This window comes from Euprymna scolopes, chromosome 44 (genome assembly GCF_053919585.1).
Source record: "Euprymna scolopes isolate OS-2025 chromosome 44, ASM5391958v1, whole genome shotgun sequence".
NCBI classification, from domain to species: domain Eukaryota; kingdom Metazoa; phylum Mollusca; class Cephalopoda; order Sepiida; family Sepiolidae; genus Euprymna; species Euprymna scolopes.
The window spans coordinates 7855597-7880012 of NC_136525.1; the positions used below are offsets into that span (position 1 = coordinate 7855597).

General features: G+C 36.5%; 1 protein-coding gene across 2 annotated transcripts in view; it reads right to left on the bottom strand.

The window, feature by feature from the left end:
• LOC145268677 (cilia- and flagella-associated protein 157-like) overlaps window positions 1-24416 on the bottom strand; it is a 74133-nt gene that overhangs the window by 43922 nt on the left and 5795 nt on the right. The window contains exons 1-3 of one of the 2 annotated variants that reach the window (XM_080124174.1): window positions 19196-19583; window positions 10419-10540; window positions 185-334 (exon numbers count right to left, since the gene is read on the bottom strand). In XM_080124174.1, coding sequence (XP_079980300.1) covers window positions 185-334; window positions 10419-10540; window positions 19196-19335 — 412 coding nt within the window. In that variant the 5' untranslated portion in view covers window positions 19336-19583. Of the gene's footprint in view, window positions 1-184; window positions 335-10418; window positions 10541-19195; window positions 19584-24416 lie in introns of those variants that run through there. The other variant, XM_080124173.1, reaches the window with a different exon arrangement.

The following is a 24416-nucleotide window of genomic DNA, read 5'->3' on the forward strand; positions in this document are numbered from 1 at the left end:
ATAGAGTTAGTCTTTTGAAAACCAATAGGCATGCCCTGTCTTTGCGATAATCATCTTTCATTCTTGTTAGCTCTTTACATCAAATGGCTTCATGCCTTGTCTGGAGCGATTTCCATAAAAAAAAAAAATACGTAAAAATACACCAAAAACAAAAAAAAAAAAAGGAAATGGTAGATCTACTCACTAAGGATCATGTTCTCTGAAGTGAGTTGCACTCTGACCTGGTCCAGTTCGTTGTGTAAATTGTTTATCTGTGTTTTGTACTGTTCCTTTTCCATTTGTTGGGTCTGGTTCAAGCCCTGCACGCGATCAGAGAGGTCAGCAATCTCTTCAGCTTTGAATAAATAAGAAAAAAAATAAAAATTTAGATGTAGAAATGAGCCTGTGGTGTGCAGGAATCTGGTGATGCCCTGTCAGCATCCCTCCCCACCACAAAGTGTTAGGAAGTGATTCAAAAAATAATGAAAAAACTATGACAAAATAAGGAAACAGCTGATCAACAGAGCCAAAGTATAGGATGGTTGGTTCGTTGTTTTTGTTTTATGGCATATCAACCCTTTTCACGTTATTTAATGCCGAATCCAAAGATTTTGAAGAAAAATTTTTTAATAGAATATATTTGTTGTTTTCAAGTCGGTTTCTATTTAATCCATAGTTGGGACCCTAACAGGTACTACCACTCCGAGTCAGAATGGACCTGGGAGCAATGGCAATTAAGAGGTGGCTCCACACTCCCCAAAGCCCGCAAGGTGGGACCTCACCACTGAATATAATTTAAGATCATATCCAAGACCCAAAGTATAGGAAATAAGGTTAGTAGAATGACAATCAGGAGAAGGTGGTTCACCAAGGAACACAAAGGCCATTTGAAATAGGATTGTTAATCAAGGTATATTGGTGACTGGGACAAAGAACCGGATATAGCGGTCAGAGTTAGTTTAATGACAGTCGAGGAATCTTCCGGCTACTTACTGTAACCTGTAGGAAGATGCAGACACAAAGTTGGGTCAGCTTCTAGATAAGTACAAAAAATAAGAAGTACTTGTGCAGTTTACGGACCATGCTTTTTGTAAAAAATAGGATTTTCAAGTTAAATTTAATTTTTACAGTGTATTTGTTGGCAATAAAAAAATCTGTATAGATATGAAAAGAGAGAGAGAGACAAAGAGAGAGAGAGAGAGAGAGACAAAGAGAAAGAGAGAGAGAGACAAAGAGAAAGAGAGAGAGACAAAGAGAAAAAGAGAGAGAGAGAGACAAAGAGAAAGAGAGAGAGAGAGACAAAGAGAAAAAGAGAGAGAGACAAAGAGAAAGAGAGAGAGAGAGACAAAGAGAAAGAGAGAGAGACAAAGAGAAAGAGAGAGAGAGAGACAAAGAGAAAGAGAGAGAGAGACAAAGAGAGAGAGAGACAAAGAGAAAGAGAGAGACAAAGAGAAAGAGAGAGAGAGAGAGACAAAGAGAAAGAGAGAGAGAGAGAGACAAAGAGAAAAAGAGAGAAGGTTGGTTGTTTTTGTTTTACGGCATATCAACCCTTTTTCAGGTTATCTATTGCCGAATCTAGTTATTTTGAGGAACGATTTTTAATGGAGTATATTTTTTTTTTTTTAAGTCAGATTCTATTTAACCCATAGTTGGGGCCCTAACAGGTACTACCACTCCGGGTCAGAGTGGACCTGGGAGCAATGGCAATTAAAGGGTGGCTCCACACTCCCCAAGGCCCGCAAGGTGGGGCCTCACCGTCGGATATAGTTTAAGGTCATATCCAGGACCTTTTATGTTTGTAGCAGAATTTCGGGAAATTACGCAGTGAAAGTAAAGAAGAGGGTGACTTACGCAAACGGGTGCACCGCTTTCTATTCTATCGGGTGACAGAATGAGGGAAGGAAAGAGAAAGAAAAGATCTTCGTTTTTTTTTTAATGCTCTGAGGAACTACAAGCACTTGAATCTCCTCGACGTGACTACCCCCGACAAACCCGACAAGCAACTAAGTCCCACCCCTTCACAGTAGAGATCCCTAGGTGTAAGAAGGCCTTCTACCCGAATAGTTTTTTCACCACAACTGCAAGACTTTGGAACTCCCTTCTGAGATTCTGCTTTCCCAACTGTACTGATATGCAGAAGTTCAAGTGTAATATGAACAAACATCTTGCTACTCATCTCCCTTTATAATGCCCTCGCAACTTATGCCCCTGATAGTAGCCCCCTACTTCAAAGTGGTGAAGATTGAATAAAAAAAAAAGAAGGTTCAGTGAAATACATATGCCATTAATTTGTGTAGGAGGACAGAAACTGCTATGAAAAGGACGAGTTGGAAGCAGGAGTTCAAACAAATATTTTTCTTCTTATTTGGATTCATCAGACTATCATTCTCATCTTGAGTGTGATTTTCACAACGTTTTGGTCAATATAACCTCAGACCTTCTTTAGGTGTATCTTGTCAAACTCGGGAATGTTTCTGTCGAACTCGGGAATGTTTCTGTCGAACTCTGGAATTTGGACGGAATTTCGAGTGGAACCCTTTATTTACTTCACGGGGGTAGCGTGCTCTTGTTCCATCAGCCATGACTGGGTAAAGGTCCTAAGTAATTCGCAATTGTATTTTTTAGTCGGCCACACTGAGGATTGAACCTTCGACCTTCAGGAAGGGGTGGGATATGGGTTTTGTGTCATCCGTCTTGTCTATTCTGTTAAAGACAATACCGCATTCGCACCATGGCCAATCTTATATTTAACGTCATCCCCAGGTTGCAATATTTTTGATTTACAAAAAAATATATAATTTAAACTCCATCAGTTGGGTATGAGGGGGTTCTACTCACACACACACACACACACACACACACACACACACACACACACACACTTATAGACACACACACACACATGTATATATACACACATGCACACACACACACACATACACATATATATATATATATATATATATATATATATATATATATATATATATATAGTCGCTTCCTTCAGTCTTGACAGACTATGGATACTCACTGTAAGAATTTTGTGTGTCTCTAAAGACGCAAGCAGCACAAGTCAGATGACTGATATGCTAATTTATCTATTTATCTATCTATCTATCTATCTATCTACATGCATTTACATGGTAACTTCCTTCAGTCTTGACAGACTATGGATACTCACTGTCAGGGTGGTTGCACATGGAATTTTTGTGGCAAGAGTTGCGTAATCCTCAACCAAACTTCTCTTGAGTCTGCATTGTTAAATACCAGTGGCGGTTCAGCATGACTGGAAACAATGCAAAGATAAGCGGAGAGCACTTACAGCACCTAGAATTTCCAAATGGTCACTCATCTGGTACTAGCCAGGCTCAACACTGCTTAACTTTGGTGATCTGATGAGAACCAGTGTGTCAACGTGATTATGCCATATATATATATATATATATATATATATATATATATATACGTTTTATTTTTTATTACCATATCTTTCTGTTAAGTTACATTATTGTTTCAGCTACTCGGCTGTTTTTTTGGCCATCTGTAGCTTCCTCAGACTTTTACAGAAATGTTCGCTATTTTGGGATGAAAGAGTGAATGAGGTCAGGGAGGGGGGTGCGAGGGGGGGGGGGGCGGAAGAAAGAGAAGAAAGGAACAAGGGGGAAGGTGGGAGGGGGCGCTTGGTATGTCGGTAATGTATTAGTTTTGGGGTTTAAGGAACTTGTGGGGGAGGGTCTGGGAAGTTCATTTCTGGTGTGGTTGTAAAAGTCTGAGGAAGCTACAGACGGCAAAAAAACGTCCGAGTAGCTGAAACAATAATGTAACTTAACAGAAAGATACGGTAATAAAAAATAAAACGCATATTTGCTCTACAACTGTATTGAGCACTTTCTTCAGTTTTTATTAATTACCATTTCCACTAAATATATATATATGTGTGTGTGTGTGTGTGTGTGTGTGTGTGTATGTGTGCATATGCGTATATGTATGAGTGTGCATATATATATAGATATATGATGATTGCAAAATCTTGTCAGACGAGTGCCACTCCCTCAGACACTTAAAAGTCCATGAACCCAAAAATGACTTCCCTTGCCACAGGACCATTTTAATAAGCAAATGCCTGAGGGAGTATCTATACACAGATGATGTTACAGAGTCTTAGCTTTGTCCGACAGTTAAGTCTCTCTCTCGGTTCAAAATGGTGAGATCCAGCAACAAGCAAGAGCAAGATAGCCAGCAACAAGTTAAACTGCAGACCAGCTTAATGCGGGTACTGGTTTCCCGCTATATGTTTTTTTTAAATCAGAGATTTGCTTCTCCTAGAAAGGTTGCCCTCTCCACCCCAACACACATGGTGCTAGTTAGCCGTTGACCCCGAAAAAGGATTCATTCGCCCTTTGGAAGATTTTGTTTTTAATCCTTCAGGGAGACTAGCCACTCTCCTCACCAAACAAGTCTGGTGGGGGAACCAGTTTAGTTGCTGGTGACCCGACCATGAGGCAGGTAGTACTGGGTTACATGGTACCAGTAGTATATGACATGACCTGACATACATAAATATATATATATATAGACACATATATATGCACACTCATACACACACGCACATATATATGCTCATATATACACACACATATATATGCACACGCACACACACACGCATACATATATATATATATATATATATATATGACAAATTCATTTAATCACATAAATTAATATACGAAAGTATAAATTTATGCGTAAACTTTAAGTATTTACTTCAGCAGTACATTTCCCTACACAATAACTCTGTCAATTTTAAGTCTACAGACTCGAAATTTGATATACGGGGTACTGAGATTTGGGAAAATCTTTGCAATCCATTTTCAGCGGAAATTCAGCTGTTAAGGGGTCAAAGTTTAATGATTTGACCTTTGAGAACTCTACCAAACTCCCCCGTCAAGTTTTGGTCTAAACACTTGAAATTTTAGATATAAGTTTCTTGGACATGGATCTAACTTAATAACTCGATTTGAGCCCAAAACAATAAATGTTAAGGGGTTATAATAGGGGTCAAAGTTAAAAAAAATTTGACCTCTGCGGACTCTACCAAATTACTCAGACAATTTCTGGTCTAAACAGTTGAAATTTTACATAAAGGATATTCAGAGAGAGGGCAAGCTTTTTAATCAATTTAGGTCGAAAATTTGAGCTACCAATATATAAATGTATGTATGTATGTATGTGTTTGCAGGTCTGTCTAAAACTTTCGACAGAGGCGACGGATTTTCACAAGATCAGTATCATTTTGAAGCTCGACCCTTCAGATGACAAATACCGAAAAATTGGCTAAAAACATTAATTTCTTCACCCTCAACTGGGCACTTTTCTACAGGGAGGTGTCGCTTTTTTCACCGATATTTTCAAAAGTCATCCCCTCTTTTCAATTGTCTAGCCTTAATTTAAACCTACATTACTTCCGATTTGACAGTGGTCGTAACAGCAAAGACGTCACGTTTTTTCCCCGTTCTTTTTCTCCTTCATGGTACAGGTTCGAGCCTGCCTTCCTACTACCACTTTTTTTTTTTTTTATAAGGTAAAATTAAAAGCCAAATTTAGTTGCCGGTGACCCGACCATGAGGCTGGTAGTACTGGGTTACATGGTACCAGTAGTAACCGCAGAAGTCAAATTTTTTTTAACTTGACCCCTATTATAACCCCTTTTTTTTTTTGCTTAACATACACCTCCAAACTCCCGGGCAATGCCGGGCATCCATGCTAGTATACTATTAAAACTCTGTGCTTCTTGTTTTTTTTGTCTTCATACAGAAGTGATGACGTCACAAAGGATAACATCATCTATTTTGACGTCATCCATTAAAGAGAGAGTGGAAGACATCCTTTATGATGTCATAAAAGGGCTATGAATAAGGTTAGTCTTCATGGACATGGGTTTCAGGGTTAGGGTTAGGATCAGTTTTAATGAACATGAGTTTAAGGATTAGGGTTATGGTTATTTTTGACTGTCATGGGTTTAAGGGTTACGGCTAGTCTTGATGGACACGGGTTTAAGAGTTAGGGTAAGTTTTAACAATATGAGTTTAAGGCTTAGGGTTAATGATGATGGACATATGTTTAAAGGTTAGAGTTAGGGCTAGGGTTCGTCTTGACTGACATAATTTTAAGGGCTAAGGTTAGTTTTGACAGCATGGAATTAAGGGCTAGATTTAGGATGAGTCTTGACAAATATGAGTTTAAAGGTTAAAGCTAGGGTAATGCTTGACGAACATAGAGCTAGAGTTTGTCTTGAGGAACGTGATTTTAAGGTTAGGGTTAGTCTGCATGGACATAGGTTTAAGGCTTAGGGTTAGTCTTGACAACATTGATTTAAGCATTAGGAATAGTCTTGCAGACATGGGTTAAAAAGTTTAAGGTTAGGTTTAGTTTGCATGAGCATGGGTTTAAGTGTTAGGATTAGGTTAAGGGTTATTGCGTTACAGTTAGGGTTAGGTTAAGAGTTATTCTTGGCAGACATCGATTTAAGATTAAGGTTAATCTAGACAGACATGGGTTTAAGGCTGAGAGCCAGGATTAATCTTGATAGACATGGATTTAAGGATAAGGGTTAGGTTATAAGTTAGCCTTGACAGATATGGATTTAAGGGTTAGGATCAGTGTTGACAGGCATCGGTTCAATGGTTAAGGTTTAGGGTTAGGTTAAGGGTTATTCTTGGCAGACATCGATTTAAAATTAAGGTTAGTCTAGACATACATAGGTTTAAGGCTTAAGGTTAGGGTTAGGGTTAGGGTTAGTTTTGATAGACATGGGTTTAAAGGTTACGATTAGTGTTTGTCTTAACGGACATTGGTTTAAGGTTTAGGATTGGCTTAATAGGTTAATCTTGAGACACATGGGTTTAAGTGTTAGGGCTAGTTTTGTCAGATATGGACTTAAGGGTTAGGTTATGGGTTAATCTTGGTTTAAATGTAAGGATTAGGTTAGGCAGACATAGGTTTAGGGTTAGGGTTAGTCTTGACGGAAATGGGTTTAAGAGTTAGAATTAGGCTAGACAAGTTTGGGTTTAAGGGTTAGGGTTATATTAAGGGTTATTGCGCTAGGATTAGGGTTAGGTTAAGGGTTATTCTTGATGCACATCGATTTAAGGTTAAGGTTAGTTTTGATAGACATGGGTTTAAGCGAAAGGATTAGTGTTAGTCTTCACAAACATTGGTTTATGGTTTAGGATTGGCTTAATAGGTTAATCTTGAGATGAGTTTAAGTGCAAGGGTTAGTCCTGACAGATATCAACTTAATGGTTAGGTTATGGGTTAATCTTGATGGACATGGGTGTAAGTGTTAGGATTAGGCTACACATGCTTGGGTTTATGGGTTATGGTTAGGGTTAAGGTTTGTCTTGAAGGAGATGGGTTTAAGGGGTCGGGTTCAGATTAGTTTGGATGGCCATGGTTTTAAAGATTACGATCAATCTTGACAGACAAAGATGTAAGGGGTAGGCTTAAGGTTTGTTTTGAGGAACATGGGTTCAAGGCTTAGGGTTAGGCTTAGGGTTAGTAATGAGGGACATGGGTTTAAGGGTTAGGGTTAGGGGTAGTTTTGACAAACATGAGTTTAAGCATTAGGGTAAAATATCAAGGTCTCATGTATGATATGAAAAGAAACTGGAATCTTAGGGAGATATCAATCATACCAGTTATTATAGGTGTCACAGGGTTTATGAAGAAGAACCTGAAGTGCTATATACACACACATATAAACATATATATATATATATATATATATATGCGTAGATCATCGTATAACGATTTGATCACTGTCTGTCTGACGTAATGAACATTTAAATTAAAATGTTTAAAAATTCAACGCTATTTCACACGATTAATGGTAGCCGAATGGATACGGCCTCCGCTAATCGAGCCAGAGATGTCTCGTGTCGCGGGGTTCGAATCGTTCGACTGATAGTAATCGTGACACCCTGCACTGAAGAATCCCGGAAGGATGAAACACTAGTGTCTGTAGGTATTTAATTATTATAGTAAAAAAATAATTATGACAGCCCCTTTAAGAAATACGTTTCTTATCGTTGAGCACTTTCTGTTGAATTAAAAAGTCGGTCAATTTAGCTCTTATGCGTAGATCATCGTATAACGATTTGATCACTGTCTGTCTGACGTAATGAACATTTAAATTAAAATGTTTAAAAATTCAACGCTATTTCACACGATTAATGGTAGCCGAATGGATACGGCCTCCGCTAATCGAGCCAGAGATGTCTCGTGTCGCGGGGTTCGAATCGTTCGACTGGTAGTAATCGTGACACCCTGCACTGAAGAATCCCGGAAGGATGAAACACTAGTGTCTGTAGGTATTTAATTATTATAGTAAAAAAATAATTATGACAGCCCCTTTAAGAAATACGTTTCTTATCGTTGAGCACTTTCTGTTGAATTAAAAAGTCGGTCAATTTAGCTCTTATGCGTAGATCATCGTATAACGATTTGATCACTGTCTGTCTGACGTAATGAACATTTAAATTAAAATGTTTAAAAATTCAACGCTATTTCACACGATTAATGGTAGCCGAATGGATACGGCCTCCGCTAATCGAGCCAGAGATGTCTCGTGTCGCGGGGTTCGAATCGTTCGACTGGTAGTAATCGTGACACCCTGCACTGAAGAATCCCGGAAGGATGAAACACTAGTGTCTGTAGGTATTTAATTATTATAGTAAAAAAATAATTATGACAGCCCCTTTAAGAAATACGTTTCTTATCGTTGAGCACTTTCTGTTGAATTAAAATGTCGGTCAATTTAGCTCTTATGCGTAGATCATCGTATAACGATTTGATCACTGTCTGTCTGACGTAATGAACATTTAAATTAAAATGTTTAAAAATTCAACGCTATTTCACACGATTAATGGTAGCCGAATGGATACGGCCTCCGCTAATCGAGCCAGAGATGTCTCGTGTCACGGGGTTCGAATCGTTCGACTGGTAGTAATCGTGACACCCTGCACTGAAGAATCCCGGAAGGATGAAACACTAGTGTCTGTAGGTATTTAATTATTATAGTAAAAAAATAATTATGACAGCCCCTTTAAGAAATACGTTTCTTATCGTTGAGCACTTTCTGTTGAATTAAAAAGTCGGTCAATTTAGCTCTTATGCGTAGATCATCGTATAACGATTTGATCACTGTCTGTCTGACGTAATGAACATTTAAATTAAAATGTTTAAAAATTCAACGCTATTTCACACGATTAATGGTAGCCGAATGGATACGGCCTCCGCTAATCGAGCCAGAGATGTCTCGTGTCACGGGGTTCGAATCGTTCGACTGGTAGTAATCGTGACACCCTGCACTGAAGAATCCCGGAAGGATGAAACACTAGTGTCTGTAGGTATTTAATTATTATAGTAAAAAAATAATTATGACAGCCCCTTTAAGAAATACGTTTCTTATCGTTGAGCACTTTCTGTTGAATTAAAAAGTCGGTCAATTTAGCTCTTATGCGTAGATCATCATATAACGATTTGATCACTGTCTGTCTGACGTAATGAACATTTAAATTAAAATGTTTAAAAATTCAACGCTATTTCACACGATTAATGGTAGCCGAATGGATACGGCCTCCGCTAATCGAGCCAGAGATGTCTCGTGTCGCGGGGTTCGAATCGTTCGACTGGTAGTAATCGTGACACCCTGCACTGAAGAATCCCGGAAGGATGAAACACTAGTGTCTGTAGGTATTTAATTATTATAGTAAAAAAATAATTATATATATATATATGTATATATGTATGTATATATGCATACGCATATATACATATACACACATATATATATACACATGTACACACACACATATATTTACAAATATATACGTATACATATACACATGTATATATACACATATATAAGCACATACACATACATATATATACATGCATATATACACACACATAAGGGAGAAACAGACCAAATATCAAGGTCTCATGTATGATATGAAAAGAAACTGGAATCTTAGGGAGATATCAATCATACCAGTTATTATAGGTGCCACAGGGCTTATGAAGAAGAACCTGGAGTCCTACCTAACTAATATTCCTGGTGAACCAAGTGCAAAAGAGATCCATATAATTGCACTTAAGGGAACAGCGAGGATACTAAAAAGAGCTCTTGGTTGGTTTCAATAAAAAGGAGGGTAATGTTGGCAGCTGGTTTGGCTGTCACATACCCAGCGTTACAATTTTCAAAGGAAGAAAATTAAAAAAAAAAAATGTAAAGTTTAGTGTCGACATACTTGCGTTTAAGTGTCAGAAATAGCGTAATGCTTGACAAACATAGGTTAAAGGTTAAAGGTTATAGGTTAAAGGTTAACTTTGACGGACATGGGTTTAACCCACAAAGAAATAGCATTCTTTTTTATCACCTTTTTTTTTATCCTGACCCTGAAGAAGTTCGATGATGGCGTTCTTGTCCATTTTGAGATTTTCATATTTTGCCACGGAATCCTGTTTGGCAGCTTCAAGTTCATCACACCGCTTCTGGTATCTGATGATTAAAATGAAGAAACGGTTTGAAAAAAAAAAAAAAAAAAAAAATGGAAGACATGTGCATTATGTGCAAATTGGAATTCAGAACTTTGTCAAAAAAATTGTGCCTTGAAAGACTTTTTCTTGAAAAAAAAAAAAAAGATGAAAATTTATATAATACTAGCAGGCCGTCCGGCGTTGCCCAGTCGTAAAATATGTTTAATATGATATTTTAATTTTTAATTTGTCCAGATTTCATATATATATTATTACAGAGTCATGAGTTCCCCCCCCCCAAAAAAAAAAAGTATTTAGGTACCATCATCTAGAATCGAAACCAAAATCAAAACTGTAACATTCAAAGCTGGTGACGTTACCACTGTACCAACGTGACATGCATATAAACTTATTAGAAATTAAAAAATAAACTAAAATGAATGTACAAAATGCATAAGGATTTTTTTGCAATTTTGATCCACTTTTTTTGATTCCTTAAAAACAATTTCAACTGGCTTAAGATCCATAAAAGAACAGTCTGTAAAAAAATCCAATGATTTAAGACCTCTAGTGCCGCTCTGCAACTTTTAGTTTCAGAAGAAAGAGAGTTTGAAAATATGGAGACAGACAGGCAGACATAGTGAGTTTTATATATTGGATTACCATTAGTACCAGAAATGTGTTCAAGTCTAATGTAAATAAGTTCTTGATGAGCCGTTCCATATAAGTTATCAAATTTAACAAATTTTCATTACTAATGATTACTATATTGTCCAATTTCTACTGTACACTCTTTAACCCTTATCCTTGAGTGGCCTCTTGGCCTTGATAATGTGGTGATGCCTATGTAAAAAAAAAAAAAAAAAAAAAAAAAAAATGGTAAATTAAGTTGAAAAGATAAAAAGATAAAAATAATAGCAATTAAAAGAATTAAAAGAATCGTTTTGGGCATTGGGAAATTTACTCAATTTTTCAGATTCTAATACCGATTTCAATATGCCCAAAAATTCTCATTTTTTCCAATTCCCGATTCCGATTAATCGTTGCAACACTAATACTTTTTTTTTTTACATAGTCATTATCACTTCTCCTGGCCCAGAGGCCACTCGAGGATGAAGGTTAAAATGTGTACAGTAGTCAATTGGACAATATAATAATCGTTAGTAATGGACATTCGGTAAATTTGTTAACTTAAGTGGAACAGCTCATCAAGAACTTGTTTACGTTGGACTTGAAGACGACCATATTGTAGCCAGCTGGAAAGCAGGGAAATGGAAGAGAGTTCAACAGGTGTGCAGTTTTAAGAAAGAAACTTTGTTCATGGAATCTATGTTTAGGTTTAGACACATAAAAAGAGTGGAGGAAATTATTGATAGTGATTTCAGCTAGACGAGTGTTTCTTGTGAAAGTTTGCTTATGTCCTTACGAGGTGCCTTAAATACGTTTCCAGACATTTTTTGTACCGGCATTTAAAATTGTCGTAGACTCTGGAAAATCCTGTATGTTATTGCGATTCATCTTATAAGATGACTGACCAATTTTTATGATTCAGGTTCAAATGAACAGCTACAGCAGGAATTGGAATACGCCCTACTAAAGCCTGATTGTCACAGCTGGTGAATTTCAATAATGAAATCTGAACGTGAGGACACTTTAGAAGAACGATATGCAATAAAATTCTGTTTTAAACTTGGAAAAAATGTCACAGAAACGTAGGGAATGCTTCAGACTGTTTTTTTGGCCATCTTGCATGAACTGAGCATCAGTTTTTGAGTGGCATAAGAGATTCAAGGAAGGCAGGGAGTCTGTGAAGGATGAAGAGAAGTATGGAAGAAGTAAGGAAGTCAGAACACCAGAGTTGATTGGCCAAATAAAGAATTTCATGTATAAGAACCGTTGTGTGTTTATAGACACAATAAATGCACAGTTTGATGTCAGTGTGGGAACTGTACACACAATTATTCATGAGGAATGCGGAAGATTTGCACAGTTTGTTCCAAGTGTGCTCAGAGAAGATCAGACTATTTGACCAAGGTGGGCATCAAGACAGTTCCTCGTCCTCCCTATCATCCAAACCTTGCTCCCTGTGACTTTTGGTTATTACCTAAGTAGAAGGAAAACCTTAGAGGCTGTCGTTATGAGATAATTGAGATGAAAGAGGCTGTGATGAGGGTCATTGATATGCTCACACAAGAGGACATCCATGGGGGTCTTCCATAAATTGTTGAAATAGTACAACAAGTGCATTGCAGCCGGAGGAGATTACTTCGAAGGGAACTAGAGTTTCATGTGTATACTATCAATAAAAGTGCCGATACAAAAATAGTTTGGAAACTTATTGAAGGCACCTCGTACATCAGATATGCGCAAAAAACGAACACAAACATCTCCAAGACAATGTCTGAAACCTTAGAAAATGTCTACAGGGTGGTCAAAAAGTCAGGTAACATTTTAAAGAAAAACGATATTAGCAATACACGTATATTTAAGTACCATACATTGAAATATAAAATGAAACAAACATGAAATATGTTTATTTTGTTAATTGTCGTCCATTTCTCTCTATCAATCGCTGGAAGCGATTAACCACTGATTGTGTAACACGTGTAATCATGTCAGCTGATATCCGCGCAATCTCCTCTTCAATAAATAACTTTAAAGACGCTATTGTATCAGGCTTCTTGCCATAAACGCTATCCTTTACATAGCCCCAAAGCCAGAAATCAGGAGAGGTAAGTTTATATATTACACTCAAATATTTAAACAAATAATATTAAACGAATAAAGATTATAATGGATCATATTGTTTTTTCTACCTTTAACATGTTACCTGACTTTTTGACCACCCTGTAGGTGCGTACACGGATGATAATGTTTAATGCTACTAAGACAAAACTCCTTTCCTTTAACAATTATAAGAAACCTTTTCAACCACTGACTGCCATAACTAATAATCCTCTATCTGAGAGTTCATCATACAATGTGAGAAACTCCATATACAACAGCCATCTTTTCTTGTTTGTCCGCCCACGCATTAGTGGTCGGCTGTTATTGGTTTAAATTTGAATGTGTCAGGTGATTTGACTTGCCGCGGTTTTTGTATCATGCTTTCTTTTTTCAGTGTAACAGAAACTCGGCAATGGAATAGACTTAAAAACACAGCGGCTGCCACAGGAGGTAGCTAAGACTATTCCTTCATGAACACCAATCAGTTGGTGAATGAAGGACACCTTTCTTCAAGCAGACAACTTATATTGCTGAATCTATCTAAATCAAGGATGACATTTAAGAACTGTTCTGCATGTTTATTTCCCAAATATTGGATCTTATCTCAATTCATCTTGAGTCCCATGGGGCTCACATATGCTTGATTATAGGTGCCATCATTCCTGCCGAGTTTACTATGAACAGTCATGGATCCTTCAAAGGAACAACGGATTAGCATTCCAACAATAGGAATCCGAACTAAAGGCTCCACGTGTATAGAAGCAAAACTGGCCACCGTTTTGCAAAAGGAAAATATCAGAACCAATAAACGTTCATTGCTGTTTACTAGTGAATAAATTTTGAGTTTGAAATGTTATGGCTTTTGTATTTGTGGATTCTTTTGCTTCTGCAGGGAGGAAATTGAGATGTGAGAAAGAAATTTCTCACAACAAACTCCTCGGCCTAACGTTCACAGGCAACATGAATTGGAACAAATGCATAGAAGACATTGCCAAGGTTGCTGCAAATAAGGTTAGCTCGCTCTACTGTGCTAGATAGCTGCTCACACATACCAGTTTCCTATATCTTTACTAAGCCATCATTCTCCCGTGCACGGAGTATTGTGACCACATCTGGTGCATAAACCACTAGCCTCTCCATATTAGACGGGGTTCAAAAAGGAGTCTATAAGTTAATAGGTATAGTCTATGAAGCAAGCTCCTACTCCTGTCCCATTGCTGTAATGTTGCATCCCTGTTCTTTTTTTACAAGTACTTTAATGGATTAGGTTCTGATAATCACAGCTGAAACATGTGTGCACATATGTAGCAAAGTATGTTTTTCATAAGTAAAGAGAATTATGCAAAAACGCATCTCTGTTTGTTATTGGGCATTATTTTATAAACACCGGAATTACATTGGATTAAGATCTAGGAATCATTATGTATATATACGAGCAAACAGTTAATAAAACATGTTAAAAAGCACTTTGAAAAAGAGTTAAAAACATATTTAACCTGAAAAGGAAACACTTGATAAGTGGATAGTCCTTAATCCGCGGAGTTTCGAAGAAATACTTTTCTTCTCATCAGAGGGTAGGAATTAGCAAAATGCAGGATCGGATTTTGTATGCAAAAGTATTTGATGAAACAACAAGTAAGTCAAAGATCTTACTTGAAAACAAAAAAAGTGAAGCAGAGGGAATATGGTGAAGAAAAAGGTGATTGCACGTGAATGGATAGTCTGGTGGAAGATAAATAATTCAGTGACGGTAAAATCCAAATTTATAACTTCAAGAAAGTTAATTGAATTTCCATTTGTACAAGTAAAATTATTTTATTTTATATATGTATATATATATGTATATATATATATATATATATATATATATCTATATATATATATATATATATATATATATATATATATAATGAGAATAATGGAAATAGTATTCTGACAAAATAGAGAACTAGAAAGGAACAAACCGTGTTATGTGTTCATCAACGTTTCGTCTTTATTTCCAGACTTCCTCTAGATGAAAATGAGGAAGTCTTGAAATAAAGACGAAACGTTGACACTACCATTTATGGTGGCACATCTAAGACAGTAAACGACCAAGTTCTCTCCGATTCTCTCTCCTCTGATCTTGAGCACGTGGTACAATGGGGAAAGGAGTGGCTGGTTACTTTTAATGCATCTAAAATCAAGCTTCTCTCTTTACATCATCAACACTCTGATCCACATCTGGCATCAATTGAAATGAATGGCTCTCGTCTTCAGGGGGCCTCAAGTTTTGACAAGCTTCTGGGCTTGACCGTTACTCCTGATCTTAAATGGAACACGTACATCAAATCTGTTGCTAAGGCCGCTGGAAAAATGGTGGGATCTTTCTATCGATCCAGTAGATATCTCACTGCTGATGCAATTCTCTATCTATATAAGAGCCAGGTACGTCCAAGGATGGAATACTGTTGCCACATCTGGGCAGGAGCTGCTAGAAAGGACTTGTCCTGCCTTGATAGAGTTCAAAATAGACTTTGTAGCCTGGTAGGAGATGTCCTTTTCTCTTCCCTGCAACCTTTATCTCACAGAAGAGATGTTGCGAGTTTGTCTCTGATGTATCGTTATTTTCATGGAAAGTGTTCGACGGAGCTTCAGTCTATGGTCCCCCCTCGCCAAACTTTCACAAGAAACACCCGTCTAGCTGAAAACACTATCAATAATTCCTCCCACTCTTTATCTGTGCCTAAACCTAAACGTAGATTCCATGAGCAAAGCTCCTTTCTTAGAACTGCACGCCTATGGAATTGTCTTCCGTTTTCCGGCTTTCCGGCTGACTACAATATGGTTGTCTTCACGTCTAACCTAAACAAGTTCTTGATGAGCCGTTCCATATAAGTTAACAAATTTACCGAATTTCCATTACTAATGGTTACTATATTGTCCAATTTCTACTGTACACTGTTTAACCCTCATCCTCGAGTGGCCTCTTGGCCTTGATAATGTGGTAATGCCTGTGTAAAAAAAAAGAACACATAACACGGTTTATTCCTTTTTATTTCTCACTGTCTCTCTCTCTCTCTCTCTCTCTATATATATATATATATATATATATATATATATATATATATATATATATATATATATATATATAGTAATTTATAAAATATATATGGCGATTAAGCTACACTGAATATTCCACATTTCATCCACTTTAGGACTCTTCAGGCTTATGCGCAAATTCTGTGGTTGTTTATTGTTTTTATTAAGATTTTAGTCAGCCAATCAGCTTTCCAGTATCCACCGCGCCCTTCCTATCAGCCAATGAGCATGCATTTATCGGACAAAGGCCTATTTGGCCTCTGGTTGACCTGTTCCTTTGTGTGTGCTTTATTTAGTTCCTTGATCTGTTTTAAAACTAGGTTAATGTTTTTTTTTGTTTTTTTTTTAAATGTTAGTTTATATATAAATATACATGTGTGTACATACATATATGCACATATATATACATATATATATATACATATATGTGTGATCGTTTATGTATATTCATGTTTATTTAATTTATTTATTTGTTTATTTTCTATTGTTTTTGTTAGTTTTAAAACTATTTTGTATATATATATATATATATATATATATATATATATATATATATCAGGTTAATATTTTTCAGAGATAAAGCAACAAATGTAGTTTTAACAAGGTTAATGCAAGAGTGCTCAATACCGAAGTAGGGCAAGAAATACGTTTTTTTTTTATTTTACATAAGCAGTAATATGTTACTACACATTCATGAGCATGTTTCGGTCAGCCAGTTTTCAGTAACTAGTGACCTCTTCAGGTGATATCGCTAATACAAAAATTTAGTCTTTAATAAAAATTATTCAGGGATTTACGAGTATTAAAACTCGTAAAAGCTTGTAAACTCCTGTAAAATTTTAATTCCTGACTAAACTTTTGCATAAGCATTATCGCTTGAAGAGGTTTCTAGTTACTTGTAACTGGCTGACCAAAACATACTCATGGATGTGTAGCGACATATTAATGCTTATGTAAAACAAGTGTGTGTGTGTTTGTGCATTACAGAAGATCAGAACAATATAGATATCCTCAGTTTCAAATCAAAACACAGGTGAACTATACTTGGTCGCCTACATATATTTTGGAAAAAAAGGATTCCAGCATTCCTATCATAAGGAAAAAAATTTTTAAATAAGAGCGTATTGTTTATATTTTTATTTTCATAAAGTTTAGATGAGATAACTCATCGGTACCATCGGTTTCAAACCTGATAATAGGGAACCGTTTTAGGTCTCCATATCAAGCTCTCTTCAGCCGATACTTATATAATGTCAAACTCTCTTCAGCCTAAACAGAGGCAGAAGAAAGTCCAACGTAAGCGCCCAAGTATAGTTCACTTTCGTTTTGATTTGAAACCGAGGGTACTGATGTTGTTCTGATTTTCTCTAACACACACACATGTTTATATGTGTGTGTGTGTGTGTGTGTGTGTGTGTGTGTGTGTGTGTGTATTTCTAGCTATTCATGCAAAAGATAGCAAGTAAAACACATTTTTCTAGTCAATAATGAATAAAAGCATTTCACGTGTTGAAGAAAGCAAATAGCAAGTCAGACAACCACCTCCGACTTACCCCGACCACTTAGTACTTCTATTGTTGGGGACTCATACGAAACTGAATGTTTCCGATTTGCCATTTAGGGAAGAATCCGGAAATGGCAGTTTACGATTTGAAAACAGTAAGAAATGAAAAGAAGTGCATTGGTGATTTTTTTTTTTTTTTAAATGGACGCATTTCAGGTGAAAACATTATTATATACTTACGTGTCATAGTGAAATTAGCATAAATTCCAAAAATTAGGGAAAATGATTCAGTAGAAAAATAATAATAAAAAAAATAGAATTTATTGAATTATCGACCAATTCGGCATGACAAACAAGGGAGATAATAAATACATTAACGGTCCACTATCTTTAAACACATTTTTTAAAGAACACAATTATGTATAATTGTTTTTTTTTTTTTGTTTTTTTTTTTTTTGTTAAAAATACATTTAGCAAATCTTCTCCTGGATCATTTTTCGTAATTTTTGGAATTCATACTAATTTCGCCATAACAAGTAAGTATGTAATATTTTCACCTGAAATGCGCTAGTTTAAAAAAATCGCCAATGTAAACAAGCACCCTTTAAGATGTAAAAAAAAAAAAAAAAAAAAAGTCGACGACATTACAGAATACAAATGTAAAACCAGGTTAGGGTTAGAGTCCTTATTTACTTGCCTACCCACGAGGGCAGAGTTAGACACAAAGTCGGTTTTTAATGTGGAGGAAAATCCAGCTCTCCAAAAAGGGGACACTCTTGAAAGGAACAAAAAAAAAATTGTCTCGGTCATGAAGGATTTCTTTTCCACTGACCGAGGACAGAAAAGGTGAAGAAAAATGTCAAGGTTACGAAATTATAAAATTGCAAAATTGACACGTGACAAAAAACTTAGGCACAAAGCTAACTCAACGGGGGGGGGGGAGATGGGGGTCGTTGGTCATCCTTGTCACTCTAGAGCTAAACAAAAGTTTCTCTTAGCTAGGATCTTCTTCCACCATAATACCGCATTCACTCTTTCATACTTGGGGACGTCCTACTTGGCACCCAATTGTTTAAAACATTTTTTATTGACGTGTAAAAAAAAAAAAAAAAAAAAAAAAAAAAGATAACAATAAAATTAACGTATAAAAACAACAACAAAAAAAAAGATGACAATCTTGGGTCGAAGGCCAAGAAGTTTTCTCTTCTGGTGTTAAAGGGTTGGAGTCAAGTTAGGGTTAGGTTAGGGTAAAAATAAATAAATAAATAAATAAATGAAAATAAAAGCATTAAAACAAAATAATAAATAAATATTAGACCCCCTGAGCCCCTCCCCTCCCTCCCGCAAAATGATATTCATCATTACCTGATCAGACGTTGTTCTAGGTCCGTGATTTGTATGAGGTAAAACTCCTTGCTGGTCTCTGTGAGTTTCGCGGGAGGCGGTCGTGGAGGAGATGGCGGTGGCGGTTTTGCCGACCCCTTTTTCTTCTTCTTTCCGGGCATCCTATTAACAATGATAACTTCTTTTCCCTCCCTTTTTTTTGCTTTCTTTCTTTCTTCTAAATTATTATTATTATTATTATTATTATTATTATTATTATGATTATTATTATTATTATTATTATTTTTTCTTTTTTTTTTTCTCAAAATAATATGTACATATTGCTAAATAATGTGATGTAGTTTATTTGAAGCGATTATTTACTGACTAAACGAAGTCCCTGTGATGTCTATAATTTTCAGAATAAGCCAAGCAGTTTTGTTGTTATTGCCGTTTCCATGGTGATTAGCGGTGAGAGCACTGACCTGGGCAACGCGAGAGCGACTTCCAATTCATATAAGTAGTTTTGTTTCTTTCGCGCGTGTTTCTCGCGTATGCGCAAACGTTTATATAAATAAGAGATTTCTTGGCCTTCGGGCCTTTTTTTTTTTTTTTTTAATGTATTTTTTTAACGTTTTCTTTTTTAATGTTTTTTCTAATGTTTTTTTTATAAATAAAAAATGTTTTGGCGAACGTTGCCGAGAGTGTCCCCCCACCCACCCTCTAAATTCTACAATTTTCACTTTAAAAAAAAAAAAATTTCCTGTTAATATCATCGATTTCAGAATTAAATATCAGAATAAAAAAAAAAAAAATTGAAAAAAAAACAAAACAAAATATTTCCATAACTTTTCACGTGGGGGTTCAGTTTTCAATTATAACACGAACTTTGTGACCACGATGAAAAAAATGGCAACTCTCTCTGATGTAACCGGAAGATAGGGATTAGAACAGAGGGGTTAAAAAAATAATAAGGAACATTCCCCCATCTTCCCTCCTCCCATTCTCATCCATCTCTCTCTCTCTCTCTCTCTCTCTCTCTCTCTCTCTCTCTCTCTCTCTCTCTCTCTGCATGTATCTATCTATTCACCCTGGTCACAAAGTTCGTGTATAATTGAAAACTGAATCTCCATGTGAACACAGTTATGAATTTTTTTTTTTTCAATTTTTTTTTATAATCTGAAACTTAAGTCCGAAATCGATGATATTAACAGGAAAGAGGGTTTTTTTTTTTTTTAATGAAAATTGTGGAATTTAGAGGGGGGGGCACTCTCGACAACGTCCGCCAATGTTTTTTAAATTGGGTTTAAGTAGGAACACTTCCCTCCCACACACCCATATAAATACAAAAAATGCTGGCCGAGAGAGAAATCCTTTAAAATTTCCAACAGAGACGAGATGGACCAGCCAAAACCTCACCTTCTCCCCACCCCCTGTTTTTTTAGTTGACTTTGGGCCTACATTTCTTGTTCATTTTCCCTTTTGTATTTCTTTTATAATGAATAAAAAATTTAATATCTCAAAGTGTTAGCAGTGTCAGAAATTTCGTGAAAACTATTGAATAATTCCACCCGCTATATTTCGAAGCTTATAACTCCTCGAAAAATGTAATTCAAGCCCTAAAGGAGCAATGACCAAGGTTTCATTAAAATAATAATAAAAAAAACAAAAAAAAAAAAACAAGCAAAGTGGGTTTAAAAAAAAAAAAAGGTTTTAAACTTCGGACTTTACAGTAAAATTTCTAAAAAACACTACTTTTTTGTTTTAAATTTGAATATATTATTTATTGATCTTTTATCTTCAATTTGTGATATATAAAACTTTGGTACATAAATTATTTACTTTTTAATAGAAATTTGAAAATGGGGCGGGGGGTGAATTAAAAAAAAACGTTTGTCTAAAATATTATATTCGGTTTATTGGAAAGAGCATAACATTTCACATTGACCCTGAAAATATCGTAAAAATAGAATCAATACAAAAATTTTGATAGATTTTTAAAATTAAAAAATTGAAATATACTGAACTCGTAACATTCAATTAATTTCATTACTATTTTTTTTTAAATATTTCTATTACGTTTTATACAACTTTAATAGTTTATTTTGGAAGTATAATCCATAAAGAAAATAAACAACCCACCTTTAAAAGAGAAATTACGAGTTTTTTATATTTTATTTGCAGTTTCGTGTTAAGGGTGTCAAAAATTCCCACAAAAATTCTGATACACCTATCAAAGAGACAAACGACTTTTTATCAACTTTTATCTTTACCAATTTATTTTACGGTTTATTAAACACACGTGCGCGCACACGTATGCACACGCACGCACACACACACACACACACACACACACACACACACACACAATATGATTTGGGAATCTTAGGTAAGACGATCCCCGATGTGCTTGAGGTGTAGAGGACTAGGATATATAAATCCTAATCCCGTTACAAAAGAAAAATAATGAAACGAATGGAATGAAGGAAACAAAAACTCAATTGATGGATAAGATAAACGTGTCGTTTATTTATTGTTGAAAGAATGAATGTTTTAGATATAACACGTGTTCATGTCCGCGCGGGTGTAACCATCGTTTGTCGCGGAACTGGTGGTGTAGAAAGAAAAAGGAAATGTGTGTTCATCTCATGTTCGAGTCACTGTCGTTTGTTCGCGCGTGGGAAGAGAAGTGAGTGAATGTAGTGGAACGAGAAATGGCAGTCCATCGTGTAGACATAGAAAAAGATAAAGGGTTGACATCAGTTAAACTGTGTGCCACGTTAGAAGTCAGCTACGCGGTGGTGTTCTCTGGGACAAGTTGTATATATAGAGAGAGAGAAAGAGAGAGAAAGCGTATAAAGTGTACGTACGGTCTGTTAGCTTTTTGTCCCACATAGTAGCAAGTGGCGTGAGGTACGCGCATGCGAGCGCCTGCTGAAATGGCGGCGGCTGGTGTGCCGACGACTCACCTTGGAAGGCGGGTTGGAAAAGAAAGATGCTGCTTATTGCTCTTGCTTTTATAATTGTTTCCAGGGGTCTTTTGCACATGTGTGGATTTCCTTTGAAAGGGGAAGTGACGTTGTCCATCTGTGCGTACATGTGCGTACGTTAGCGTGTGTGTGTGTATACACGTGAATGTGAGTGTATGTACGCGAACGTTAATATATCTACTTGTGTGTACATGTGCGCGTATGTTTGTGTGTGCGTATGTATATGACAAGTAATATAGCTTAAGATGTGAACTCGTGTTTTTGTGTGAGACTAGAAAAGGCTCGCGCAGAGGCATTGTGCCTAATTTTTTGTTTCTTTTTGTGTGGGGGAGGGGGGGGTCTTGCTTAAACCCAATTTAAAACATTTTTTATTTACACAAAAAAAAAAAAAAAGACATACACACATACAAACATACATACATACATTTAAGCAGATTTTTTACCTTTATATTATAGAAGATTATATTATTAATGTTGGCTGAGCAGTTTGTTCTTTGCTAATGGAGTCAGAGATGGTTTCGTGGCTGGGTTTGAATTTCCCGACCGGTGGTAATTGTGACTCCCTGCAGGTGAAACACTAGAGTCTCTAAGTATTAAAAATAATTATATATGTGACATTGTTTTTGTGTGTGAAATTTCTCTACCAAATTCCTCTCTGAATATTTGATCCGCAGACTTGAAACTTGATATATAGGGTATTTGGACCTCAGGAACACTTGATTTGGTTTTTAGCCTGCAAAATTATCTGCTGTGGAAAATTTTAGGCAAACATAATACAAACATACATACATTTTGACAGATTTTTGCCCTTTATATTATAGATAAAACACACACACACACACACAATATGATTTGAGAATCTTAGGTAGGACAACTTCCGGTGTGCTTGAGGCATTGTGGTGAATGAGAACTTTAGCTAGAATCAAGCATAAACTAGCAAAGGTATAGGGACGAGGATGATCATAGACCACCCCTCCCCAATTTTTGAGTGGCCTTGTGCCTTACATTTTTGTTTATTACTGTTTTGTTTGCAAACTTTTCAGAGTAACTAAAAATATATAAATCAAAGTGTAGTATCTGTTCTGATACTACACTACGATTTTTTTGTTCTCTGTTAGTGAGTTTTTTTTATTTTTTTTATTACATTTTCACCCCAAACAAGGCACATTGCCACTTTGGTGTAGGGGGCTACTATCAGGGGAAACAACTACTGGGATTTGGGCAGCAAGATGTTGGTTCACGTTGGTTCAAGATGTAGGGATTTGGGCAGCAAGATGTTGGTTCATGTTGCACTTGAACTTCTGCATGTCAGTACAGTTGGGGAAGCAGTGATCTGGAATGGAATTCCAAAGTCTAGTGGTTCTGGAGAAGAAACTACCGGAGTAGAAAGATCTTTTACATCTAGGGATCTCTACAGTGTGGGGGTGGGATTTTGCAGCTTGTCAGGTCTGTCAAGGGTGTTCACGTCGTGGGGGCACAAGTGCTTGCAGTTTGTCAGAGCATTCTCCATTAAAATACTTGTAGAACAGGCAGAGGGATGCAACGTTTCGTCGATGGGACAGAGGCTGAAGCTTAGATGCCAGTTCAGGGCCTATCAGATTTGCGACTCTCTTTTGAACCCTGTCAAGGAGCGAGAAACTAGTATTCGATGCACCAGCCCAAATATGACAGCAATACTCCATACATGGGCGAATGGTTGCCTTATAGAGGTACAGGATACTTTCGTGTGTTAGTAGTTTTCTAGCACGGTAGTGAATGAGAAATCCTTCACGACTGAGACAATTTTTAGTTTTGTTCCTTTCCCTCACATTAAAAAAAAACGACCTTGGTGTCTAACTTTGCCCTCATGGGGGAGGCAAAGTAAACAGGAACTTTTATAGATAACGCATAAAATGGTGCAAGTCCAGAATTCGACCTAATTATAACTGGTACTTATAAAATACAGAAAAGTCTGGGTACTTGGTAAGATAGAGTTGATAGTGTTCGAACATGTTTTCCCTCACATATACGCACCCACACGTACGCACGCACATACGCACACACACACACGCACGCATATACACATCCTCATAGACACACCCACATGTACGCACGCACATACGCACACGCACGCACGCATATACACATCCTCATAGACACACCCACATGTACGCACGCACATACACACACACACGTACATATATTCACGTTCACGTATATACACTCACATTCACGTGCATACACACACACACACACACACACGCTAATGTACACACATGTACGCACACATATAC